General features: G+C 37.0%; 2 protein-coding genes across 3 annotated transcripts in view; one reads left to right on the top strand and one right to left on the bottom strand.

The window, feature by feature from the left end:
- The window catches only part of LOC127970508 (pleckstrin homology domain-containing family H member 2), a 40,212-nt gene extending 25,194 nt beyond the window's left edge, over nt 1-15,018 (top strand). Inside the window, exons 9-30 of the mRNA XM_052573103.1 lie at nt 3-78; nt 598-692; nt 878-1,049; nt 2,281-2,417; nt 2,499-2,612; nt 2,721-2,807; nt 2,939-3,097; nt 4,350-4,430; nt 4,514-4,666; nt 5,287-5,395; nt 7,162-7,274; nt 7,357-7,539; nt 7,638-7,735; nt 7,815-7,992; nt 9,262-9,417; nt 9,501-9,598; nt 9,685-9,826; nt 11,079-11,221; nt 11,305-11,434; nt 11,526-11,609; nt 11,697-11,834; nt 12,667-15,018. Coding sequence (XP_052429063.1) covers nt 3-78; nt 598-692; nt 878-1,049; nt 2,281-2,417; nt 2,499-2,612; nt 2,721-2,807; nt 2,939-3,097; nt 4,350-4,430; nt 4,514-4,666; nt 5,287-5,395; nt 7,162-7,274; nt 7,357-7,539; nt 7,638-7,735; nt 7,815-7,992; nt 9,262-9,417; nt 9,501-9,598; nt 9,685-9,826; nt 11,079-11,221; nt 11,305-11,434; nt 11,526-11,609; nt 11,697-11,834; nt 12,667-12,855 — 2,835 coding nt within the window. The 3' untranslated portion in view covers nt 12,856-15,018. The remainder of the gene's footprint in view (nt 1-2; nt 79-597; nt 693-877; nt 1,050-2,280; nt 2,418-2,498; nt 2,613-2,720; nt 2,808-2,938; nt 3,098-4,349; nt 4,431-4,513; nt 4,667-5,286; nt 5,396-7,161; nt 7,275-7,356; nt 7,540-7,637; nt 7,736-7,814; nt 7,993-9,261; nt 9,418-9,500; nt 9,599-9,684; nt 9,827-11,078; nt 11,222-11,304; nt 11,435-11,525; nt 11,610-11,696; nt 11,835-12,666) is intronic.
- Nucleotides 15,019-17,332: 2,314 nt separating this feature from the next.
- LOC127970776 (epithelial cell adhesion molecule) lies at nt 17,333-19,860 on the bottom strand. 2 transcript variants are annotated; one of them, XM_052573496.1, is made up of 10 exons: nt 19,696-19,860; nt 19,534-19,608; nt 19,157-19,258; nt 18,633-18,891; nt 18,433-18,498; nt 18,283-18,346; nt 18,106-18,204; nt 17,826-18,023; nt 17,686-17,730; nt 17,333-17,589 (listed from the first exon to the last, which is right to left on the bottom strand). In XM_052573496.1, the coding sequence occupies exons 2-10, from the start codon at nt 19,589-19,591 to the stop codon at nt 17,563-17,565; spliced, it is 918 nt and encodes a 305-aa protein (XP_052429456.1). In that variant the 5' UTR covers nt 19,592-19,608; nt 19,696-19,860; the 3' UTR covers nt 17,333-17,562. The 2 variants fall into 2 exon arrangements, with proteins under 2 accessions (XP_052429456.1, XP_052429455.1); XM_052573495.1 differs by having other exon boundaries at nt 19,534-19,832.
- Nucleotides 19,861-28,000: the final 8,140 nt, after the last annotated feature.

Here is a 28,000-nt window from a genome sequence, read left to right as displayed (position 1 = left end):
AGGAGAGCAGAATATATGCTGTGGCAAAATCTGGAATCCGTCTGTCAGAGACATCGTGTGCAGATGTAGCTAATAAAGGTGTGCTGTTTTTTGTTGTTGTTGTTTGTACATTTGCACATAATCTCAGTCCAGCTACCCTTAATTTATAAATAGAGTTAGTCCATATTTATTGAAAATGTAAGAAAAAGCAATCCTATTTTTAATACAGCAAATCATTTGTGCATTGTGTTTTAAGATGCCTCTTACCAAAATGCAAAAAAAAAATTTTTTTTATTAATTTTACAATTTGCATAAATTAAATTCTGAAATTAAAATTAAAATATGAAATTACATTATTCAGGTATGAATTTAATTTGAACTGTGTATATTTTACCTTTATTATTTTATAATAAACCTAATTCCTAACTCTAATCCTCTTGATTTTAGGAGCTATAGTTTTAGTTTATGGTTATGGGATTGAGTTTGGACAATGATTGTTGCATAGAAATGTAAATATCGGTCCAGGACCAACAAAGTACTCAAACACATTTCTACTTGCCTAAATCATACTGTGCATTTACTCACAGCTAGTGAAAATGTCCAATCCTCTTCTTCCAGACTCCTCCCACGCATCCTCATGCCCCGCCCACATGCTCTACACATCCCTCATCTACAGGAACACAAGCACACCTGTCTTTGCCACACACAAAGGGGTAGGAACCCGTGTGTTTTTACACGTCTGTGTGTCATCAGACCATGATGCTCAGCAGCGTTCACTGGCAAAACTATTAATTTTAAATGACTGTTTATTTGCATATGAGTCAGCATTTCTATTAGTAATAGAAGGAATATTTGAATGATGTTTTCATGAATGCCATGTGTGTTTTTACTCTCATAGAAAGCGACTTTGTTAAGCAGTAGTGAGTTCTCGGAGGAGTCGTCTAGTTCTGAGGAGGAGGAGAGTTCGGAGGAGTGTCAGTGTAACTCTGGAGAGGAGGAACACTCCCTGACCTCTGGATCCGAGACACACAAGAGCAGTAGCCATGAAAGCGCCCGCTCACTTAAAAGAGGTACAAGTGTTTTCATTGTAACGAAACTAGTCAAATTACACAATTCTCTGTGCCAATTTTGGTAGCATAGCAAAAACAATTGTAAGTATTTTGTTTTGATATGAAGATAAAAATATTAAAGGGATAGTTCACCCAAAATGAAAATGTGATATTTATCTGCTTACCCCCAGGGCATCTAAGATGTAGGTGACTTTGTTTCTTCAGTAGAACACAAACTGAGATTTTTAACTCAAACCGTTGCAGTCTATCAGTCTTATAATGTTAGTGGATGGGAATCACAGCTAAAACATACAATAAAACAAAAAATAATATACACAAACGAAACCAAATTAAACCCTGCGCCTCGTGACGATACATTGGTGTGTAAAGACACAAAACGATCGGTCCGTGCAAGAAACTGAACAGTATTTATATTGTTTTTTTTTATTTTTTTTTTTTTTTTATAATTCCCATCCACTTACATAGGAAGAAACAAAGTCACCTACTTCTTGGAAGCATTAGGGGTAAGAAGATAAACATCACATTTTCATTTTTGGGTTAACTATTCCTTTAACTAAATAATATTAGCTCATTATTTATTCTATTAACAATTATGTAAATAATGCATTGGGATATAAGCCTTCAAATATTCTTCAGTTATGTAAATATTGCATTAAAATGAAGAAAATAAAAGAAAACCTCTGTTAAATAGCACAAAAAATATTTTCATCCACATTGTTTTAGTATTATTGAGAGTATATAATATTTATAATAATATTTTGAGGGGGATTTTTATTTTAGTAATTGTATGTGCGTGTGTTTTCCCATTTTATTCATTTTAAATGTCTATAAAGTTTTTATAAACATTTTTTTTTACTTGTAGTTTTAGTGCTTCAAGTTCAACTAGATAAAAATGAGAAATTTTGCCTCGGCAACTAGCTGAAATAAAATAAGTTTATTGTTTTAGTATATTTTATTTCAGTAAAAAACTATTTCATGTAAGATTTTTCTTTCGTATACTGCATAGTTTTAGTTTTTAACGAGTAACCCTTATTTTTGTTTGAAAATGATTTCATTTCTAAAGATTAAATAGTTAAAGATTTGTAAATTAACCACGTTTTTGCTCATTAAACTAACCTGTTAATTCAAAGGGATATTCAAATGGAACAAACAGAATTTGGGAACAATCTAATGGATTTCCTGGAGCCCTCCCCCCTCCCCCCAGTCACTCAATGTGCTGTGTTTTTCTCAGCTGTGTCGCTGTCTTCTATGACTTCTGAGAGTGACTACGCCATCCCTCCTGATGCTTACTCCACTGACACGGAGTGCTCTGAACCTGAAAACAAACACCCAAAGACCTGCTCTTCCAGCACGGACAATGGCAAGACTGTAAGACCCGTGTACACACACACACACATACATACACACACACACACATGCCAGACCAAATGAGAATGTGTCATGTTCCAGGAGTCTATGGAGAAGTCTGGGTACCTGCTCAAGATGGTCAAGACGTGGAAGAAAACGTGGAAGAGACACTGGTTTGTTCTGAAGGACGGGGAGCTTCTCTACTACAAATCACCAGTCAGTTTAAATGACTCATTTATTATGGTTGTTCTGTTTTAATCCTTATTTCATTCATTCTTCCACTATTTCCTACATTTCTTATGGATCTTTGATTTTGTTTCATAGAGTGACGTGATCCGTAAACCCCAAGGTCAGATTGAGCTGAATGCATGCAGCACCATAGCACGTGGTGATGGCAAACAGATGCTTCAGGTACAGCGTGTGTGTGTGTGTGTGTGCGTGTGTGTGTGTGTGTGTGTGTGTGTGTGTGTGTGAGAGAGAGAGTTTGTGCATTCAGCTCAGATTATTTCACGTGCGTCCACGCTGATGATGTGTCCCTTCAGGTGGTGACGGGTAAGAGTGTGTGTAATCTGAAGGCAGACTCTCCAAACCTGCTGGAGGAGTGGCTGAGGGTCCTGTCGAGCGTCCTGAGGATCAAAGCTGCGAGTCCGCTCTACACTCACCCTGACACACGGCCCGCTATGAAAGGACATCTCACAAAGGTATACTAGATTTTTTAAACATGCACCTGTTCAAAAGTTTGCGAATTTATTTTTCACCAAGGATGCATTACAGTAAAGCAGTAATATTGTGAACTAATGCTATAATTAAAAATAGCTGTTTTCTGTTTGAATATGTTTTCAAATGTAATTTATTTCTGGGATGGAGAGCTGAATTTTCAGCATCATTACTCCAGTCTCAGTGTCACACAATCCTTCAGAAATCATTCCAATATGATGATTTACTGCTCAAGAAACATTTATCATTATCAATGATGAAAACAGTTATGCTGCTTGATATGTTTATGGAAATCTGATACATTGTTTTTCAGGATTCTTTGATAAATGGAAAGTTCAAAAGAACAGCAGTTATTTGAAATAAAAATATTTGTTTTAATTCAATTGTTAATTTCTTTAAAAAAAAAACAGCAACAAATTTTCAACAGTAGAGTCATTTTTTATTTTTATTTAATTTTCTGTTGTCCAAAATAATTGTTTGATAATCATTTTTCATTGCTGCTGTTTTATGGATTATGCTTTTCATAATGGTTTACTGTGTGTACTGTATTATTACTGGAAAGAATGGTCTATAATACTAAATATTAAATTAAATAAAATTTATGCATTTAGCAGACACTTTTATCCAAAGTGACTTACAGTGCAAGCGAACAATTTTTACATAACATGTGTTCCCGGGGATTCGAACACCCAAACTTGCGCTTGCTTAATATTATTTAAATAATATTAAATTATTTAAAATAAAATCTGTTGTTGTTCTACTAAAATGTTCTACTTTCAATTCAAAAACAGGTTTGTACAATGATAACATATGGTCAACTTGTTAAAAAAATAATATTTACATTTTTTTCCGGTAAATCTCTGTAATGTGTGGAAGCCTGTTTACACAAAAATAAAACAATAAAACAAAACAAGATAATTGCGACTTTTTAGCTCACAATTCAGATTATTTTTTTTTTTTTTCAGAATTACAAGTTCATATCTTGCAATTTTGAGAAAATAACTCACAAACTCGCAATTCTGAGTTATTTTCTCGCAAGTGTGAGTTAATATATAGATATAAACTCACAATTGTAAAAAATTGTGTTTTATTTTTTTATTTAGTTATGGAAATAATGTAAAGTTTGTAAACTGGTATATAAAAAAAAAACCTTGAGAGGTCAAAGTGTGAAATCATAACCCAGGTATAGCATAGCAAGCTGTAGCTTGATAAGATGTTTGTCTCTGACTCTTGAAGGTGAAGCATGGCTACTCTAAGCATGTGTGGTGTGCGCTGTTTGGGAAGACTCTCTACTACTTCAGAAATCAAGAGGACAAGGTCTTCTGTCTCATGAAATATCAGTCATTCTGCACAGGACTTCTGTATGTGTCCATGCACTGATGTTGTATTTCCTCACCCAGTTTCCTCTGGGTCAGATCAAACTGTGGGAGGCTCGTGTAGAGGAAGTGCAGAAGTCATGTGACGCAGCTGAAGTCTCCGCTCAGTACACACTCTCCATTCAGTCAGTGAATCAGGACCCCACATACCTGCTCATCGACTCGCCTCACGAGAAGGTAGGCAAGTCTAATGAATTTAGTTGAAATAGAGCCACTAATAACTGTTGCACATCCCTTGTGAAAAAGAAGTGCACTTCATTGTGTAGAATGTGTATATTTTTAAAAACCGTACTTACAATGTAAAATAAATTCAGTAAAAATGTAAGTGAGTACATTTTCATGACCAAATTAAATACACTTTTAAAACGTCTCCTTTGTAAGTTCACTGTAAATTGTAACTCTATCATAAAAAATGTGTCATTTTAATATGTTTATGAACAAATTAAACACAACATGCTTTTCAAAAGAAATGACATTGAAGTATACGTTATTTTACCTTAAATGCTTCTCAGCAAATTCAGCAGTATGTAGCCATATTACAAACACAATAAAATAATTATGAAATTTAAACTTTAATAATTTTTGTTTAATTATAAATTACAAGCAATTAACTGTCTGAAACCATTTCATTGCATTTGCATTTATTTATATTACCTTAATGTAAATTATTTACATAGTACTCCTAATTTTAGTATGTGTACTGTTTAACAAAGGATCTAATTTCATCATAGCACAGAAAAGGAATATAGTCAAAGGTGATCCTAAATGTGTGTGTGGTTGATGATGATGCTGTGTAGACGGCCTGGCTGTACCATCTGTCTGTGGCCGCGGGCCGCGCCGTGGAGCCTGTGGGGACTGAGTTTGAGCAGCTGCTTGGTAAACTGCTCAGCGTAGAGGGAGATCCAGGTAAAAGTCTCATATCTGCATTCATTTCATATATTTAACTGTGGTGGAAAGTAGAAGGGGAAGACAGACCACCAGCCATGGGAAAATAATCCCAGTGTATCATGGATATACCGTTTAGTTATGTTACGCTCTAAAATATTTGGAGTAGAAATTGCTATAAAAAACATTATTCAGAATTGTTCCTCTTAAAGCTGCAATAGGGAACTTTTGACGCTTTAGCAGTTAATAAACAGAGCTGCTTGCGTCTTGTGGAAGAACATCGTAGCCGGAACTACTTCTCTCTGTTTATGTCTATGAAGAATCACAAAGGTACTGGGTTACTCCACCGCGGTCCCCCCGAAGCAATCTAAAATAGTCCGAATATAAACACTTATTATAGGTGCACCCTAGTGATTCAGGACAAGCTAAAAACATGGTTTGGAAAATGGATTCATGGTGTACTCGCTTATTATATACATTTTTCTACATTTTGAACACAAACAAAGTTACGGACCGCAGCTCTGATTGGTTGTTTTCTTACCGGGAGCGCATGACTTTCTGCAAATGGCAATAGGAGCACTGGGAGGAGCCAGAGGAGCTTGGTTTTTACACAGATTATCTGTCTCATATTCTACTGTCAGGACATAATGACAGGTTTAACAAAAATGTAAAAAATATTTTTTAACAAAAGTTCCCTACAGTACCTTTAATCTTTATTCAGTAAAAAAATTAACAACCGGAAACGTTGTGTCAATTTGTTAAAAAGCGTGGGAATCCTGAAGAGCATTCAGCTCTTGCTTGGCCTTCAAATATTGTAATGAATATTGGGGGGTCTTGGAGCCAAATAGATTAAAGAGATAGTTCACCCAAAAATTCTGTCATTAATTACTCACCTTCATGTCATTCCAAACCCCTTAGACCTTTGTTCATCTTAAGAACACAAATTAAGATATTTTTCTGACCCTGCAATAGGCAACTACCATGTTTAAGAACCAGAAAGGTAGTAAAGACATGGTTAAAATAGTCCATGTGACATCAGTGGTTCAACCGTCATGTTAAGAAGCCACGAGAATACTTTTCATGAGCAAATAATAACTTTATCCAACAATTTCTTCTCTTCTTTGTCCGAATTCGACGCACGTTCAGGACAGTTCCACAGCGCATGTGTGTTTTAAGTCAGAGCGACACACGTATGCGTCATGATACTCTCCTGAACACGAAACAGAAGAAACTGTTGGAAAAAGTAATTCTTTTAGTTTTCTTTGTACACAAAAAGTCTATCGTGGCTTCATAACATGACAGTTATAACACTGATGACACATGGACTATTTTAGCCATGTCTTTACTACCTTTCTGGGCCTTGAACGTGACGGTTCCCTTGCTGTCTTACAGGTTTTAAACAGCATGAGGGGATCATTTAATGACAGAATTGTAATTTTTGTGTGAACTATTCTAGTAAGAACTAAGTTTAAGTGTATTTTTTCCTGTTTTCATTTTCATGCGGTTACATTTTCTATAAGCCAACAAGACTGTAATGTAAAAAAAAACAAAATGCAGTAACTAAGTGGTTTATTCAGTTGCTTTGGGCCAGCGGGAGCTCCTCAAATCATTTGTGCGGTGGTAAAAACAGGACTGTGGTGTATAGGTGTGCTTCTTGAGGCTGAGACTGATTTGACATATTAGATTAAATATAAGCATGGCAAACATTTAATCATAAATTCAGTTTATTCTCAGCTTGTTTAAACTGTAGCTACATAAAAACAGTGTTTGTGCCGTTGTTTTCTCAGGGTCTCTGCTCTGGAGACACCCGACTCTCTGCTTTACTAATGAAGGACTGTCGTCTCCACTCACCACCCTTCCTTCACAAGCTCTGCAAACCGAAGCCATCAAGCTCTTTAAGGTTAAACTCTTCATTCAATACACATTTGGAGGAAACAGCCCATAAAAGAGAGGGAGAAACACTCCTTTTCTCTTTTTTACAGACGTGTCAGCTCTTCATTAACGTGGCCATTGACACTCCAGCCATAGATTATCACGTGAGTCTCGCCCAGTGCGCTCTTCAAGTGTGTCTCACCCATCCAGAGCTGCAGAACGAGATCTACTGCCAGCTTATCAAACAGACACAGAGGACGCAGCCGTACGGACCGCCGCCGGGAACCCTGCAGGTCAGATCTGAACACTCAACACTAGAGGGAGGGATTGCTTTTGTTTTGTGTTTCTCCTCAGGAGATGTCTTGACTTGTTTCCATGTTCTGTAACACAGGGATGGCAGTTCCTGGCTCTGTGTGTCGGCCTTTTCCTGCCCACACCTCCTATTCTTCGGTTTTTGCAGGTTCATCTCAAAAGGCATGGAGATTCCAGGTAAATCAAAACAGAAACTAAGTCTTAGGCATCCTGGAAGCACATCCTCTCAGTTACTTAGTCCCTGCTTTCTTCCCAGGACGGAAGAAGGGAAGTATGCCATTTACTGTCAGCGCTCACTGGAGCGGACGCAGCAGAAGGGGGATCGCCAGGCCCGATCGTCACGAACCGAGATCCTGTCCATCTTACTCAGGAACCCTTATCATCACTCTCTGCCTTTCAGCGTCCCTGTACACTTCCTTAACAACACCTACCAGGTCCACAGCCTCATGATGAAACAACAGTTCATTTAGAAATAGCAATCTGTTCTACATCTTCATACTGCTCTTTTATGGAGCGAAAAGAAAAGAAAAAAAAAACACTATGAAAGCATGATAAAAGTAGTTTTCAAAACCATTAATTAATATTATAAAATACTGTTTATTGTGCATTTTGTATCCTAGTGTAGTCACTGTGAATCATTTTTCGGTAGCTTGAATGGAAAAGCACGATGGGTTTGATACCCAATGCAAAAACTGAATATTTGCTAGTTGCTTTTCAATATCTGTCAAATGTATAGAAAAAAGCTGCATGAAGATTCTTCTAAAAAACTAAAACAAAAATCCCATGGTCATGTTAAACGTATCATTGAATTTTAATTTGAATGAGAATGAATTATAGTATTTTTTTTTTGCTATGCTCGGCTCTCAACAAATCCTAAAAAAAATATTACAGTAAAAGCTGCAATACTGTGAAGTATCATTGCAATTCAAAATAACTTTTTTTCTGTTTGAATATATTTTAAAATGTAAGTTATTGCTGTAATGGCAGCGCTGAATTTCCAGGATCATTACTTTAGTGTAACATGATTTTTCAGAAATCAGTTTAATATGATTAATATGTGTGTGTGTGTGTGATATGCTTAATATGTTAAATATACTGTAAGTATTAATTTCTTTAAAGGTGCTGTATGTAATTTTTTATGGTAAAAGCATTACCATAATATGTTTGCAAATATTTAAGAAACATGCTAAATTAACATACTTGTTTATCTGAAAAACAATGCTACAGTGAGTTATTATCACTTAAAAAAATGTGCGTTTCGAGCCGAAATGTCGGTCTTTGTTTTGGTTTGTGAAACCCGCCCACTGCCAGTTTACCCAACTGTATTTCAGCACCCTGGGGTTGCCAGTTGGAGGAAAACACAGCGTATTTAATTTCATTCATCGTCAAGTGCGCTTGTTCCTGTTTGTGTTGTCATTCTGGCAACCTGCGTTTGCATCAAGTCTAAGGAGGAGGGACCAGGTGATTAAAAAAACTCTCCAATATTTTGAATTTGGACTGCAATACCTAGATCAACCACTCGGTGTCAAACATACATACAGCACCTTTAAGAGAGAAGAAAAGCTAACTCATCCACACCGCTCTGTAAATTTATTAAATCCTGATCCAATAACCATGAAAAACTGGAAAAGTCATGGAAATGCATTGGTCAAAAGTCAACAGGACACAACAGGAAATTGACCATCTCTCTGTCTGTGTGTTAGGTTGTTAGTTTTGATGCTTCAACCACAGTGGAGGAGTTTCAGAGTCGGCTGAACCAGGACACGGGCATGAGGAAAACTGCTCAGTCTGGTTTCAGCCTTTATTCTGACGACCCCACGGGCAAAGACCTTGAGCACTGCCTTCAGGGAAACCTAAAGGTCAGACTCACACAAGAACACCCTGTTATTTGGGAAACTGTACTTTGTGTCTTTATCTTTAAAAAAATGTGCTGTGTCCTCAGATCTGTGACATTATTTCAAAATGGGAGCAGGCCTCGAAGGAGCAGCACACAGGCAAATCCGAGAACGCCAGGACGGTGAAACTCACTTATAAGAACCGGTAGAGTACGGATTCTTAAACATTAACTAAATGTTTATTTCCAAAAGGCCATAATTTGTGACTAACCACTAGTTTGCTCCCCCTAGGTTATACTTCTCCCAGCAGATGAGAGGGGAGACCGAGAGAGAGCGTTTGCTTCTGGCGTACCAAACTAATTTGGAAATTACAGCTGGACACTTCCCTGTCAACAAAGAGCTTGCTTTAGAAATGGCCGCCCTGCTTGCTCAGGTACACAGTGCTGCTCCTGAGAACATTTAATGTGTCTCAACAAACCTGTTCAAGTTATATCTGACCTCTCTTTGTCAATGAATTATCAGCTCACTACATTTAAAATCACACCCTCTGTCTGAAACCACGCCTCCAAAGACATATCGACCAACCCAATCTCAGCAAACGCAAATGTAGAAAATAAACCTGATTGGCTATTTTTTTCATTTGCTAAAAGTTGTGAGGGGATCCTATGTCTCTAGGGCTGTTGTAGAGGCTTCAGAGATTTTTCTGTTGTCCTTGTTGGTTGCATGCATCAACAAACATGCAATGCAGCTGGCACAATCTGATTCACAAATATATGATTGTTATGAACTAGTTTTTTTTAATGAATTCTGAATTAATTTACTGAATGTTAATGTCAGAAGCACAAATCAGCTCCCTCAGCTCTGCAAATACTAACATAATATATTAACAGTATCCTTTTAGAACCATAATCTGTGTATTCTGTATGATTACCATCCAACTCCGGTCTACAATAAATAGCTTACAGCCTCTCTGAAGAAAACAAGCTCAATTTTAGGTACCATTAATTTTTTATTATTATTTTAACAGTTTCCGGGTCAATTCAAAACCACTTAAAAAAAAAAAAGTAATTTGTGTAACAAATATATAAATCATTTACACATGATACATTATGAAACAACATATTTTGTTTAGACCATCATAGTTTAAAGCATATAATTATTAATATAAAATAAAAATAATTATTGTTGAATGGAATTTTTATATTTGGAAATTTTGTAAAACAATACAATCTATACAAAAACAAGACATTTCTGAAAAATAGCAGAAAATAAACCATGACAGCATAATGAAACTCCTGTGCATTATTACTTACGTGTGTGTGTGTGTACTTCTACCTGATTTTAATTTCCATAATGCAAAAGAAATCATTACTATTAATCTTTATATGCCATAAAATATAACAATAAAATGAATAGTATTTATACATTAAAGTAGTATTTGTTGTACAATTTGTAATTCAAAGACATATAAATAAATACTCCACCAAATTGTTAACAGATGGTAATGGCAATTATAATGTGTAATTGCACATTACAGTAATGATAATTTGAGAAGAAATGTGCTTAAATGTAAGAGAAATAATGTCTCCTTCCTAAAAAACACTTCCTTTACTTAAGTAAACATAATATCTTCTATATATATATATATATATATATATATATATATATAAATTTGTGTTATACAGGTGGAGTTTGGGGACTTTGAGCGTCCATTTAGTCCAGGTGCTTCAGGAGCTGCACAGACCAAATCTAACCAGACCCTGAAACAGGTTCTGGAGCGCTTCTACCCGAAGCACTACCGACACTCCTGCACTGAGGAACAGATGAGGTATCAGTGCATGACATTATCTCAAATATGAACACGAAGAATCTGTTTGGCCCTCGTATGCACTGAAACACACATTTTCTCAGGCAGTTGCTGCAGAGGCTCTCTGCCCGGTGGGCATCTCTGAGGGGTCGGAGTTCATCAGAGTGCATCCGAATTTACCTAACCGTGGCTCGCAAGTGGTCATTTTTTGGAGCCAAGCTATTTGAGGCTGAGGTGAGTGTCCCTCTAAGGCTAAAGGCGATGTGTGCAGTTCAAATACTCAAAATAGTGTAAATCCTGGGGCATAATTTCTTTCTCCCTGCAGTCCGTGACTCCATCACAGAAGAACGTGCGTGTTTGGCTGGCGGTACATGAAGATGGAGTCAGCATGCTAGAGTTCAGCTCTGTAGTAAGCGAACACAGTTTCACATTATTGCCAAATCACTTCATGTTGTTAGTGAAGAGCTAAGTTGAGTTTTCTCCACTTGTTTTCTAGAAAGTCCTTGCGTCCTACCCTTATAAAAGCATCGTGACCTTCGGAGCGTGCGGTCAGGACTTCATGCTGAGTTCTGGCACAAACACATCCAAAGATAAGTCTGCAGAGAAGCATCTGTTTGCCATGGCCCTGTCAAAGGTAGGTATTTAGCTCTCTTAAATGAGTCTTTTTGTTTTTGTTGTTGTGGAAATGCCAACTGTGAGGACAGTTGTAATAAGTGTGAAAATGGTATGAAATATTCAGGTTTTACACTACTGTTTGAAGTCTGGGGCCAGTAAGAAATGAATACTTTCACACAGCAAAGACACATTACAATCGATTAGACTTTCTTTTTTATTACAGGTCTAGTTCGCCCGAAAATGAAAATTCTGTTATCATTTACTCACCCTCGACTTGACGACTCGACTTCAATTTTTGAGTGGAGCATCCCTTTAAGAATCCTGAAAAAAAAAAAAAAAAATAATAATAATAATAAATAAATATATATATATATATATATATATATATATATATATATATATATATATATATATATATATATATATATATATATATATATCATGGTTTCTGAAAGATGTTAAGCAGCACATCTGTTCACATCATAAATATATTTATATTTATCATTAACATTATAAAAAAATACTGCAACTAGCTTATATATTTAGTTAATTGAGATTATTTGAAAAGAACGATCTTCTATAGAATTATAATAGCAGTAATACAAACAAATCCTCTTCACGCTTACATCCTTGACGTAATTACATTCAGTTGCATTCATAAAAAGAAGAATGTGGAAACTAAAACTACAAAGCTTCCTCCTTGTATGCGCTGGACCTTCATCCTCCTCTTCCTCATCTGTTTGTTTACAGAGTATTGCTCGTCAAAGTTTAGGTTGAAAAGGTTTAGGTTATTGTGACGTCACATGAAATCTATGAATAGCGAGACTTCTCTGCATTCTTGTGTTGTTTAGGTTCGAGACGTGACGTTGCTTATAGCCAGCTACATTAACTGCACACAACAACGAAAAGCAGCAGCGCACCACCTGTCCGCCCCGGCTCTGCTGCTGGCTCTACCTGGAGAGATGAAGAAGAGCAAGGAATCGAGGAGCAAGTCTCCTCCAGCCGCCTGCAGACCCAGCAAAGCACCCACCCTGCTTTAAGTATACACCATGTGTTGGTGTTCAATTAGGAAATAACTCAGATCATTCCCTAGTTCACTAATTGATCCCAGTTCAGAATCCCTGGCTAGTGTCCAAAACCATATTTACAATACACCACTTCACATCACAGGGATCTAATAAGTGAAAAAGTGAAAGTGATTGTGGCCAAGTATGGTGACCCATACTCGGAATTTGTGCTCTGAATTTAACCCATCCTAAGTGCACACACACACAGCAGTGAACACACACCCAGAGTAGGTGCGACATGACTGACAGTAGTTCTCAAATTTCTCATGAACGTCCAGGTCATGTTCCACCCCAAAAACTAATCAAAACAAATAGTACTTTGCAAATAGCAGTGTACTACTTTTGTTTTTGTTTGTTTGCACTGTCATATTTTTATGGCATTTTCCACCAAATAGTCATTAACATGTTTTGTCCAGACATTGTACGTTTTGAAAGTGTTTTTATAATGCACATTCTCAGTTCTCATATGTATTGTATGTATGTGTGTGTGTGTTCAAAAAGCAACAATGCTGTACAAAACTGTGTAATTTATTAATTTATGCTGACTTTTACAAGTAGACAGAGGTTTGTACTGTATTGGTGTCTTTTAATTTGATCCATGAATTATGGTAATGCAATGTTTTGGTTGGAATGTGCATAAATGTCAAGAAAATTTCAAAGGATCTTAAGTTTTCCCTAAGCCAAAAAAGAATAATAATAATAATTTGAGTTAGGAATGAAATATGGCCAGAGCTGTTCTTCACTTTTCTTTCACCCGACTACTTTAATTTTAGTGGAGTTTATTTTTCAGGCTTTACCAACAATCTTTTTTCTTTTTTTTTTTTTAAAGAAAATATGGCAAGAATAAATTCAATTATTCAGAACGTTTGACCACTTCTAAATTTTTTTTACAATTTGTACTAGTCAAATTGAAAATGTAACTGCAACATGATTCAAGTATCTTGTTCTTTTATTAACCCTCTTGTTAAAGAAAATTCTATTCCAAGTGCACCACACATGAAGCTGACAACATGATGTAAATGTTAATCAAATAACTTGAAGGTGCTATATGTATGATTGACACTGAGTGGTTAAACTAAGTATTGCAGTCCAAATGTACAAAATATTGGAGAGGGTTTTTTTCACCCGGCCCCTCCTCCTCAGACTTGATGCATATGCAGGTTGCCAGATTGACGACACAAACAGTAACGTGTACTTGGCGTTGAATGAAATGAAATTTGTAATTTGTAATTTCTATCAAATGGCAACCCCGGGTGCTGAAAAACAATTGGGTAAACTGGCAGTGGACGGGTTTCACAAAACATAACAAAGACAGACATTCTGGCCCTGAACGCACATTTAACTTAGCATGTTTCTTAAATATCTGCAAACATATAGTATTTTTATGCTTTCTTAGAGTCAAAAACTTACATACAGCACCTTTAAATGTCTTTGTAGAAAAGATGCATAAACTACATCTTGTAGAAACGTGTCTAATACATATTATATATATTCAGAAATAATACAAGAAAAATACTTAAAAAAAATAAAATCAGAAAAATCGCCCAATCCTACAAGAAATAGAGAAACGCAAAACACTAAATTTCCTTCCGTCATTATATTAAATCTCATCTCACGTTAGCATGTTAAAGCATGTAGAAGGAATGCACAGATTATGATAAAACAGGAAGTGCATTACAAAAAATACGTGTGGTCTTTGAAAGCCAACATGGAGTCATATACTGTAGGGCGTCTGAGGTGTTTTTGAGAAGACATATTGTACTGGTGTAATGAATATGGGGTGTGAGATTCATAAAAAGATTCACTGCAGGAAAAAGAAACTGGAAGGTTTTGTTTTTTGTTGTTGTTTTGGAACGGCGATGCATTATACATCATTGAACATGTGACACCGTGACAGATAATGTCATAGCAAATTGTATTTATTTATTTCTAAAGTGTTTTTTTCTATAATTACCTATTATGCAGCTTTAAATAAATGTCCTTACTTAAAAAGAAAAAAATCTTTATGTTTATATTAATACTCTTCTTTTCAAAAGTTTGGAGTCATTAATCTCTTATCCTCACCAAGGCTGCATTTATTTAATCAAAAGCGGTAATATTGTCAAATATTATTACAAAATTAAATGGAATAGAAGTTTTCTATTTTTAATAATTTTAACACATAATTTATTCCGGTGATGCAAAGCTGAATTTTAAGTCTTCAGTGTCAAGATCCTTATGAAATTTTAAAATGCTGATTTGCTGATCAGGAAACATTTAATGCTGCTTCAAAGCATGATTCTTTGAAGAATAGAAATATAAATTGAAAGGCATTTATTTAAATTGGAATCATTTCATTATTTTCAACATTATTAATATCCTGTATGTCACTTTTGGATCAGTTTAAACTTCTTAAATAGCAGTTTACCTATAATAAATATACTTCTCATCAATTCAACACAGCTACAGTTTGGCGAATTATGACTGTGTATGCCATGTAATATAATTTATTCAACAATAAGAGACTGGGGGGGGGGGGGGGTAAACTGTGCAGGATGTGAATGATTGTTTGGTTTCTTGCCATCAGTATTCTGATGATGAAACTCATTGACATATCACTCAGATGACTATGTTGTTGTGTTGCCTCAGTTGCTTCACTTATGGATATTTCCCCAGTAATCCATTGAAATGAAACACCGGATATCCTCCACATCTCATAACCTCCCATTTGGCAAGAGTTGCTTTTATAGGAACATTTCTTTTTGTTCTGCTGGCAGACTGCCTCACATCATTACCCTGATTAACCTCTATTAATCGATTACATTGGTATGTTACTTGGAGCCATTCACCCTTTATTCTACCAAGTTTAGTCATCCTCTACCTTTTGTGTTTACCAGCCCGGACACATATTATTATTACAGCATGAATGCAGAGTATCTAGTGATCTACATAAACAACTTAAATATCAAAACTACTTAAGATGATGACTTATATATTCTATACCCAAACACTGACTTGTTTAAAAGGTATTGTGGGAGTTTTAGTGTAGCCTACTGCTATTAAATCATTTATAAGCACTGTTGACTGTGAACTGAAACAGGTGACTGTGAGCCACCCTTGTGAAAATGTCTCTCCTCTGTGACCCACACTCATCTGATAGGCTTTTGTCATTTAATCCCTCCTTTTCTGCCATGGAAACACAGAGACCGAGTCTGTGTGACTTCCAAATTGCAGATGGGGGGAGGGCAATGTGTGGTCCACTTAACCCCGTCTCTACGAGTCTGAGAAACAAACGCTCTAGGCTCCTCTGGGAAATAAACTGGGCAACTAGATGAATGCCGTACTATTGTTTGGAGATTTCTCTTGGAAAAAGAAAGAAGTCTGATTTAATGTTGACTTATGCCACTTTAAAAGCTTGACAAATGTCATTAGGTCACACAAAATGAATGTTTTCAACATTTGGCAGAGTGTTTGCTGTACACATTGTAACTTGTACCATTAGCAAGTGTGGGAAAGCTTTTCAATACAAATACGTTGGTCATTAATTAATGTGCCTGTTAAAACCTGACAGACTCGAACAGAAGTTGGGTAAACATACTGTAGCTTCCTGGTTCATGACAGGAGGTGGCAGTCTTTGTTAGTCAGACCTCTGCATTAGTCATAACACAATGATATATTAACTTTATTGCCCGAAACTTCAGTTACAGGTCTGAACTCTAATTTCAAAACAATCTCACATAGGTTTAATTATTAGTCTTTCTGTGCACTTGGATGGTCAGCAGCTATGGGTTAATGAACAGCCTTTTTGTTTCACATTTTGGAAGAACAAAAAAGGTTTGTAAAAATGCACAGGTTTCAGGGGTCTATCATTAGACCCTACAGGCCCTGTATCTTCAAACACAAGCTTTAGAAGTAAAAAAAAAAAAAAAAAGATAAAGTGCATAATGCACATGCCACAATTTGTAACTTACATTACCCAAAGCTTCCACTATTAACTGTACAAAACCAGTCGGTTATGCTGCATAATGCAAACTAGCATGTTATTTTGCTGTCATAATCATACCCGTTTTTAGTGGAAGCATTTATCATTTACTGCATATATTTTTTTTTTACCTGTAATCAAAAGCCAGAATTCTCACGTTCACATGAAGTAGTTTGTCAATGCAGACACTGAATCACTTAAATGTTGACAAGTGTTGTCACACTAAAACTAGTCCTATTAAAACAAAGCTCCCATCAGATTTGAATTATGGAAAATCTAAGGCAGAGAATATGTGCAGCTCAACTGCTTGCCCTGGGCTGAAAAGGACAAGTCATGTGTTTGCAAACAAAAGCTAGGAATTGTTTTGTGCTAGGATAATCCTTTTCATTTAACACCAATACATCTCTATACATGAAAGGATTGATTTATCAAGACTACCATACAACTAGTTCAGCTGCCACATCCCAGAATATTAAAGACTTTCATGAAAACGTTTAACAATTTTTTATTAAAACTTACAAGTCACAAACTGTACAGTGTTAAAACATTGATCAAATTGAAAATAAGCCCTCATTAAATAGCAAAGTGTAGCAATTAAAAATCAAACTGTACTCCGCGTGTTACAGACACTTAGTTTCTAATAAACATCACACGCAAACGTAGAGCAGGTATATGCTTCAGCACGAGGCACCTCCCAGTGTCAGACGTCATCAGTAGCTTTAAGACAAGGTCTCCATCTCTCTGGGCTGCGAGAACAGAAGGAAATGTGTCAAAATACAAAAGCTCCCCTTTTTTGGGAAAGAACCACACGGTTTGGATCATACACAAGTAAATTAACCAACCGGTGCTTTGCTGTACTGGGCCTTCTGTCGCCGTGTGACGAAGAACTAAAAAAAGTAAAATAAAAAAAAAAAGGTGGAGAAACGGTTAAGACAACAAGCACACTAACTTAAATGAAACTCCCAAAATAAATGGCACTTACAATAATCAGAAGTCCACCAATCACAATCAAGCTGACCACCACAATGACAGCAATGACCCCACCAGTCAGCTTCTGCATAGTGAAGGTGGGTGCCACTTCATCTACATAGTACACCAGGATGTTCTCCATGGACACCTTGGATCCCTCAACACTGACTTCAAATGGTTGACCGTTTTGAAAGAGGGGCAGAACTTTGACCTGTGACGACATGGATTTTTGCACACAAGTTACAGAATATAAAAATCAGGCAATACAACGAAGAAATCATAACGAGACCCACATCCTTCTCCATGTAGTAGGTCATGAGGGACAGGTCTGGATCACTGGATCCAATAGGCTTTTTCACATCCACGACAAGGAGACGGCCAGCTTGGTCATACTGGAAAAGAGAAAGTGGGTTTTGATAGGCAGTATACCACAATCATGAAGTGGTTGGATAACAATGGTAAATCCTTACCTGAACGTCAGACAAAAGTTTCTTATCCAACTTGTAACGTTCCTGTAATGCATTTTCAATCCCACTGCAAAATATAGAGAAACATCAGCAAAACAAGACATCTGTGCTACACATGTTCCAGCAAGACCCTAGAAATCAATTGTAACATACGTCTTCCATTTGTTAACATCGTCTGGCGCAGCCACATCTTTATGCTTCAGTTCCAGTCGAACCCAACTAGAGAAGAAAACATGGCATTGTCAGGATTTACAAGTCTTGCTTCCTTCCACAAACAGCAGTGCTATTCTAGCCACACTTCAAGCTAGGTGTGTCCATCAGAAGAACATCCTGCTGACAAAAAGTGCACTCACTAGGTCTCCACGGGCTCACACTTGATGTTCTTGTCTCCCTTGTCACTTCTGCGCACACCGGCACTGTTGACGCACCAGCACACATCAGTGCCGTTACACTGGACTGCCTTGAACTTTCCATCATTCTCACAGTCTGGGTCATAGATGCCATCATTGTCCACAAAAGCCGTTTCTACCGGCTTCCCACCGATTAATTTTCCAGACTTGTTGTTTCTGACGAGAAACATCTCCGCTTTCATGAGGAAGCACTTGGGAATCACTGTGGGTAGGGAGAATTGAAGACGTTCACTACACTGGATAGGAGGAACAAAAGCACCTGGTTTGTTGTTCGGAGCTCAGAAATCTGAAACTCAGCCAGTTTAGGTCGAGTTACCAACACTCCCCTAAAACCAGACTGGGAGACAAGCTAGAAAACCAGCTTAGATTTTAGAAAAAACAGTTGTAATAACATTTTAGTAAGGGAGCCAAGAGCTACGAATAAAACAATTGATCAAGTTTAAAAAGCAAACATAAAAGTAACTCACATTTAGTGCAATCAATCTGTTGCTTGGTTGTCTTATTGAATTGAAGAGTGCACTGGCATGGGTCTCCGTCACATGTGGCCCATTTCATATTGGTACAAGAACCTGTTGGGGGGGGGGACAACTTTTTTTTTTAAAACCACTAAAACTTTATTCGGTTGAAGCTGAACAGCATGACCTAGTCCAAATAAAGCTCCCCCACCCTCACAGAAGACTATACCAAACCCTGAATCACATTGTATTGTTTGCCTCCCAAGTATCAAATTATCGACTAGGATTAAACGGTTTGTCACAGTTTAACCAGATTTAGTTTAACTTACTTTTGAACAACTTTACACGTAAATATCGTTTTAACTTAGGTTAAAATAGTTTTTACTTACAATCTGAGGCGACCGCTTCCACTAACACAGCAACAAACAAAGCGACTAAAAACTTCATCTTGGTTTTAGAGAGAACTGGGAAAAAAACGTTATAAATCACTCGCCCGAGGAACCGATCAATTCAACCAGCGTCTAAACAACAAAACGTGCACGTCTTCTTACTGAAGCTTTAAGAAAACCTAGAAATCCAACCAGAGAGAGTTATTCCGTTTTTTTAGTATTTATTAGTTTAATAACGAATAGATCCCACAGATATCCTCTCTCTTCCCTGGCCAACGTTGATCTAAACGAGAAACAGGTGTCAAATTATGTGTAACTGTTTGAGTCACGTGGCGTCAGGTGCAAATGGGCGGAGTTAACTCTAAAACACCTCACCTCTTTTTCCGCGCATGACCATGTATGTCCACTTGATGCATCGAGGAAGAACGGAAAACTGTAGGAAAACATTTTGGAAATGTAAAGATTTTCGGTGCAAACTCGGTGCCAGGTGAAACTACCTTATTTGCTGCAAGGTATATGACAAAGACTAGAAACGAGATTAGATTTAGGACTTGGCAAGTTTATATAGGCCTAACAGCCTATTTCTATAATTTCTATAATACTACTTGCATTTCATGCATAATAGTGATTAAAATAGTCTTATGCATAATAATATTGTAGATGTTGTAAATATTGAAGAAAATGTTAAGGAAAGAAAAATACAATAAAATGCTAAAAGCCTTATTAAGGAATAAAGAATAAAAGCTTTAAAGAAAAAAAAACTGAACTTATAAGACTATGCTAAAATAATACAAAACAACAAAGCGTTTTAAGGAAATAAAGTAATTTAAATGTAGCTTTTATCCCATTTGATCATTGGTAGTACATTTTAAATGACAGTATCTTTTCTTCTTCTGTCTGATATGCAATAAACATAAAAGCTTTTAGTTTACAAGTTAAAAATAAAACAATAAATATCATGTCTGAGTCTGACCATATGGGGCTTTGAAGTGTAGCCTATAGACATTTGTGAAAGTGAATAACATGCCTGTTGTGTATCCAGGGCCAGATTAACACTTTGTTGTACCCTGGGCAACAATATTCAAGGGCCCCATCATCACGACCCCAGGATCACCATAATATGGTCATATACAGAATGTATTACTGTAATAAACAGTAAATATACTCAATACTAATATACTCAAATTCTAAATGTCATCAGGTGTATTTTGATTTGCAAATATTTAAATGCTCATAGAACTACAAATGCACTACTATGTCCCCTATCAAAGACATTCACTCACATATGATGCTATGAAAACAAAACACATCAGCATCTGTATAATCTGGTAAAATTGACCCACTACATTGAGAGGGAGGAAAATATCCTCCATTTTCACAAAAATGAATAAATAAGCAACCACTTTCAAACCATTGTTTATTTAACAACATTTATTCCCAATAGAAATGTATTAAATTGATAGAACTATAACAGAAGACCACAGACAACACATCAAGAAAGAATTTGGTTCTCAGCTCATTTTAAGCAGAAATCACCCTGACAGGGTGACCCTGTTTCCTCAGAATTCAACAAGGCAATCAAGTTATTAGTCCAACACAAACAATCTGCCAGTTATCCCTCCACAACAATTTACAGCATTTTAATGAAGCTGGCACCTCAAGGAAAAAAATAAATAAATAAAATGCAGTATCACGATTATCTGCTCATAAACATTTTATCCTAAACTCATTTTAACTTGTTTTAAAATAGAACAACAACATATCACAGCACAATTAACTAGTTAAACATTTTAGTGCTACATAAACATTTAGAAATCTGTCAATTTCTCTGAAGAAGACAAGACAAAAATAAATGCTACATAATCTGGCAAAACACACATTTTTAGTCCTAAATAATGACGAAGTGCATGTTTTAAGTTGAAATTCTCTTCGCTCTCGGAGCTGTAAACGTAAGCTGGCGGTATAAAAAAGTCCTGGCTAGCTGAGTTGTCCTCGTCTTTGACGGAAGCTGACTTAACAGATCTGTCGGCAACATTAACAGGAGTGAAGAAATTACCTATTTTAGGTATATACTTTAAATTTTCTACGTTTCTGATGTCCTTTCCTTTTTTAATTTCCGCTTTGCGCTCCCACTTAGCTTCTCCATGTCAGATTTTTTTCATTTGACCCGCCTCATGCGGACTGACCAATGAGGAGAGGGTCTTAACTTGAGGCCCTCTCCTCATTGGTCAGTCCGCATGAGAGTGACTCTCAACCGCTCTCAACTCACGTTCAAAGTCATAGGCAGCGCAGCGTCTCTTTGTGCAGTGCAAAAGCCCGTGTTGACAGTTCGTTTAATATAAAGCGGGAGATTACCAGATACAGTATTTTGCTCGTGCCCTTGCTGCCCTGGGCCCTTTAGAGGTCTTGGACCCCTGGGCAATTGCCCAGTTGCCCGTATGGTTAATCCGGCCCTGTGTGTATCTTTTATAATTGTTGGGATGCTTTATGCTTTTGTTTTCCAATTTTTGTTTGAATTAGAATGTTTTCTATCTGCTTACCATTTTAAATTAAAATGGCTAAAATTAAATTAGGGTTGGGGTGGATGTTGGCATGTGATACTGTTTTTATTTGATTACCACAATAAATTCGAACACAACAGCTAAAATGGCCATTTCTTAATTTGCATAATTTGGGAAAAGATGATACATGTGGGAATAACATGACATTTTGAGCCACACACTGCAAAAAAAAAAAAAAAAAAACACCTCTTGTTACACCTCTTAGATTTCCATTACTGTTTACACATATGTATTATCAACATAAATATATAGGCCATGCCACTACAATGTCTGTCAAAAGAAGATATTTGATAGAATGGCAATCATAATAACAGAGACACATACAATACTCAGTAATATGACATTGAGCACGTTCACATGCACACCAGTAAGCTGATAACTCACAAATATCAGCTTATTTCAATAACCAGGTTTCCCCTTTGACATGCATATCAGTAACCTGACAAAGTATGCTAGGATTACATGAACTCATTAATAAATCAGGTTATTTCCTTGTAGTGACGTCAATATATAATATTTGCGTATCTGACTCAGAGTATTCCATACATTTGTCAGTTGTGATGTTAAATTAAGCTTGATACATGTCGGGAAACTTACAGCTCGTAGCCTCTATTATCCTTTCATGCAGTTATTATCGTAGTATTTAGACCACTTCTACTTCTGCTGCATGAGTTGCGAACACATTTGTATAATTTTCTGAGTCATGAAGAAGTATTTTGTGATATATTTCCTTTTTTTATTTACTGCAAGATGTTTGCTCGGTTTAGATGTGCTTAAATCTGCACTAATGATGCGTTCCTGGCACTTATCACACATGTGCACTTCAATAAGCTGAAAGTTAGTTGAGTTTACATTCCATGTGAAATCTGAGTACAGGTGCATCTCAAAAAATTTGAATACCATGGAAAAGGTCTTTATTTTTTGTTTAAAAAAGCTAACTTTTTTATATTCGAGATTCATTGCACACAAACTAAAATGTTTCAAGAGGTTTTGTTTTAATTCTGATGATTACAAAGAGGGTCATTGCTGAAAGGGCTGGATTGTTCACAGAGTGCTGTATCAAGATCAATTTATAGTTGACTGGAAGGAAAAAGCATCCTAGGGAAAAGTACACAAGCAACAGGGATGACCACAGCCTTTGGAAGATTGTCAGGAAAAGCAGATTCAAGAACTTTGGAGAGCTTCACAAGGAGTGGACTAAAGCTGGAGTCAGCGCATCAAGAGTCACCACACTCAGACGTCTTCAGGAAAAGGGCTACAGCTGTCACATTCCTAGAACCAAGCCACTCCTGAAACAGAAAAAAACGTCTGAAGCATTTCACCTGGGGTAAGGAGAAAAAGAGCTGGACTGTTGCTCAGTGGTCCACAGTCCTCTTTTCAGATGAAAGTAAATTTATAATTTCATCTAATCAAGGTCTGGAGTCTGTAAGAAGACTGGAGAGGCACAGAATCATAGGTCAAGTGTGAAGTTTCTGAAGTCGGAGATGATTTGGGTGCTGTGACATCTGCTGGTGTTCGTCCATTGTGTTTTATCAAGTCCAAAGTCAATGCCACCATCTACCAGGAGATTTTGCAGCACTTTGTGCCTTCATCTGCTGAGTCCTGACAAGCTTTATGGAGATGCTGATTTCATTTTGCTGCAGGACTTTAGCACCTGCCCAAAGTGTCAAAACCACTTCCAAGTTGTGAAAAGGAAGATAAGTAACATCTGACAAACAATTCAGAGGAGCTAGAGACCACTATCAAAGCAACCTGGGCTTCAATAACGCCTCAGCAGTGCCACAGGTTGATTGCCTAGAGAGTTGGACTTTTAATCTGAAGGTTGCAGGATTGAGTCTAGGCTGCTGGCAGGAGTTGTAGGTGAGGGGTGTGAATGAACAGTGCTCTTCCACACTCTGTGCCCATGGCTGAAGTGCCCTTGAGCAAAGTACTGAACCCTCTATTGCTGTGTGTGTGTGTTTGTGTGTGTGTTTCCTACTCACTGCTGTGTGTGTACACTTGGATAGGTTAAATGCAGGGCACCAATTCCGAGAACTGGCTTCCATACTTGGCAAATGTCACGTTTTTTTTCCTTTCTTTCGCTAAACGTGCTCATTGTGTATTATAGGTGAAGTCATTCAAATAGACATTAACACTCTGTCTCTGAACGTGTTTCTCAGAAAGCAACGGAAAAAAAGGTGAACAAGTTCGGACAGAATTTCAGACAAGCAAATTTTACAAGCAGGCCATTTTGATAGTATGCTATAAATGTTTAGATTTGAAACAAAACTGGAAGCTTCTTTGGGAACCTTTTGGACTCCGTCGAAAATCTTGGTCATGAATTTAACCCACAGAATTATGACCTCATGAGAAAAACAGCCTCGTCACTGCTGAGCAATTTGTAAAATGGACACACCCTTCTTGACAGATACAACGAAAACATAGAAACTGATGCAAATTCTCTGCAGTATCACTAACAACAGTAGCATGTCTGGATTAATGCTTGTTTTGTTGTTCGTTTTATTTTAGGCTCTAACATAAGTTTTTAATGTGCCAGAACCTTTATGGATCTTAAAACTCACTTAGGCTTATGATTATAAAACCCATTTTATTAATGTTTATCACACTCTTCTTCATAAAAACATTTTTAGATGTCACACATTGTTTTGTTCTTTCCTCATTGTGTTTGAATGAAAATATGTGGTTGATCCTCTTATTTATTCAACTTTAATTTAAGTTTTATTTTTTTTCGCACTATTCCTGAATAAATAGCTATGGCAACATAAAATGTATTTTATTATTAATATTACACATAATTGATGTTGAATCTGTATCAGTTTCTTTGTTGGCAGCAGCTTCATATTTAACTGTTCTCACCAAAAATAAAATTAAAAAACATGGTTTAGTAAAGCTCATCTGTATTTTTGAAATTTACAGTAGTTTATTAAAATTATGCTTAACTGAACAGAAACAGGACAAATATTTTGATATTTCCTTTGTAAGATTAACTACATAAGTAGTTCAACATATTCCACCAGAAAAAAACAGCAAAGTATTTGTGATGCTGAAACATTATTTCAATTTTTTTTTAAACTGTGGCAGACTTTTGGCCACACAGTAGCTACTTATGTTGCTGTGCACGGTGCTGTTTTCTGTTCTGTAAAACAACCTTGGTCAGGGCAACTGGCAAATTTCATACTGAAACAATGTTCATGAAAGTTATGGGGAAATTTTAAGAATTGATGAGCATGAAAAAAGTTGTATTTATATCTGTGGAAAAAAGGATTGTGATGCAAAGAGAACAGGGGAAAAAGAAAAAAAAACATATATATATATATATATATATATATATATATAGCAATGTCCTCATTATATGGCAACAATTATCCCAAGTTTGCTTTAATGGGTAATTTTAGTTGTAACACAAATCCAAACTGTATGTCAAAGGTTTTTTGGGCTCATGAATTGAGGCTTAGAATAAAGTAATCACAATCCCTCTGTAAACTGGTTCATGCAACTCCATAGATGTAAATATATACATCCATATAGGACTGGGAATTCACCTATTACTCACACCAAGACGTTGTCTTCCCATTTAGGGAGTCATAATCCAAAAAAAATTCTTTACGTTAGGCCTACACAGAAAATCAACTACTGAAACACCAGCTTTAGTGATGATTTTTGTTGACTGTCTTCATATTTGTTGACTTTTCACTTGCAGGAGTCTGCTGCTGTATCTGTTTTGCCTGTGTTTTATGCTCAGGCACACATTTGCAGGTGAGAAACATGGTCAAGATCAGAGTCCTCTGTTTTAATCAACTCACAGTACAGAATGCAGTCACTTTTTGCCAGACTTACCCACCTCTTATCCATTCTGTCTATACAGCTGCAGATCTCATTGAATGTGCATTCGCAGGAAGCTTATGCCATGCAAATGCAGATTGCTTTAAAACATGTGAGAATATGTTACTTTGCATGTGCCGAATGGGGTACAGGTGCTCTGGAGTGGAATGCCAGGACATTGATGAGTGCAGAACTGGTCTACACAGCTGTCATGCAAAATCAGTCTGCAGTAACACTCTGGGCAGTTACAGCTGTTCATGCCAAAATGGTTATTTTGGTGATGGTTTCCAATGCCAAGATATCAATGAATGTCAAACTAATAATGGTGGAAGCCATGTTAATGCACTTTGCACCAACAGCAATGGAGGAAGAGACTGTAGTTGCAAGTCTGGTTTCACTGGAAATTGATTTCAGTGCACTGATGATAATGAATGCACAAGACCGGGAATCTGTCACTGCATTGCCACTTGCACCAACAACCCTGGCTCCTATGTGTGCACATACAATGCTGGCTACAGAGGCAATGGAAATTATCTCTGCCTAGACATTGATGCGTGCTCAGAGACTCCTAGTGTGTGATCTGCTTTTTTGGGTACAAAGGTTGCAAGAACCTGCCAGGAACCTACACCTGCCTCTGCAACAGTGGCTACAAAAGACATGTGAGGACATTGATGAGTGTGAAATCAATATCTCCAGCACATTTGCTGATTGTACAAATTTTCAAGGCTCATATCATTGTACTTGTCTTGATGGATTTGTGGGGAATGGCTTGGCAATGCGTAGACATAAATGAGTGCGACAGAAAGAACAACTGTGACCCCAACACAATATGTACCAATTCGCTAGGAAGCTATCAATGCTCTTGCTGCCCAGGGTTCCTGGGGACAGGTAGAAAGTGTACTGACATCAACGAATGTGCCACCAATAAAATTTGCCCAGCAAACACTCCCTGTGTCAACACGACAGGTTCATTCTTTTGTGATTGTGGTCCAGGCTACAGCTTTAGTCAAACCCAGTGTGTGGATGTGGATGAATGTGCCACAGGACATTGCAGTGCTTACGCCTCTTGTGAAAACTCACCTGGTTCATTCATCTGCGCATGTGTAGCTGGTTTCGAAGGTGATGGGTTATTATGCGAGGATGTGGATGAGTGAGTAAAACAAAGCTGTGCCATGTTAATGCACATTGCATTAATGTACCAGGGAAATACAATTGCAAGTGTGGACTACATAGGGGATGGTGTATAGCAGTGCACAGATGTAAATGAGTGTTTTGTTGATAACGGTGACTGCAGAAACAGTGCTTCATATGTCAAAAGCAAGGAGTCTTTCGCTTGCGTTTGCCCCTCAGGCTTTCAGCTAGTCAGTCGTACCACCTGCCAGGACACAGATGAATGCCAGCTACCTGAAAAGGCTTGTGGCATCAATGAGCAGGGCTCAAATATGGAAGGGTCATATTCATGCCAGGGTAAAAGAGGCTTCAGTCAAATCTCTGATAATTTAGACTGCTCTGATATCTGATATCTGCTCTGCTCCGTTTCATGTGCCTGCAGTCATAGCTTCTCAGGAAATGGCATTACATGTGAGGTTATAAATTAATGTTCATTTGAGGGTATGTGCCATCTGGTCCACACAAAAAAAATAGCATATTGTGATAAAGTTCATTATTTTCCATAATGTAATGATAAAAATTAAACTTTCATATATTTTAGATTCATTGAACACCAACTGAAATATTTCAGGTCTTTTATTGTTTTAATACTGATGATTTTGGCATACAGCTCATGAAAACCCCAAATTCCTATCTCAAAAAATTAGCATATTTCATCCGACCAATAAAAGAAAAGTGTTTTTAATACAAAACAGTCAACCTTCAAATAATTATGTTCAGTTATGCACTCAATACTTGGTTTGGGAATCCTTTTGCAGAAATGACTGCTTCAATGCGGCGTGGCATGGAGTCAATCAGCCTGTGGCACTGCTGAGGTGTTATGGAGGCCCAGGATGCTTCCATAGCGGCCTTAAGCTCATCCAGAGTGTTGGGTCTTGCGTCTCTCAACTTTATCTTCACAATATCCCACAGAT

This window comes from Carassius gibelio, chromosome B13 (assembly GCF_023724105.1).
Source record: "Carassius gibelio isolate Cgi1373 ecotype wild population from Czech Republic chromosome B13, carGib1.2-hapl.c, whole genome shotgun sequence".
Taxonomy (NCBI): Eukaryota; Metazoa; Chordata; class Actinopteri; order Cypriniformes; family Cyprinidae; genus Carassius; species Carassius gibelio.
Note: the sequence above shows the minus strand (reverse complement) of the source record. Positions and strands in the feature narration are given on the sequence as shown.

What these genes read in the sequence shown, in the direction of transcription:
- LOC127970776 (XM_052573496.1), bottom strand. Translation starts at nt 19,591, where the DNA reads ATGAAGTTTTTAGTCGCTTTGTTTGTTGCTGTGTTAGTGGAAGCGGTC. An exon ending in GGAAGCGGTCGCCTCAGATT is followed by an intron (nt 19,259 to 19,533) that starts GTAAGTAAAAAC and finishes CCCCCCCAACAG; the next exon opens with GTTCTTGTACCAATATGAAA. An exon ending in TGTGAGCCCGTGGAGACCTA is followed by an intron (nt 18,499 to 18,632) that starts GTGAGTGCACTT and finishes TTTCTTCTCTAG; the next exon opens with TTGGGTTCGACTGGAACTGA.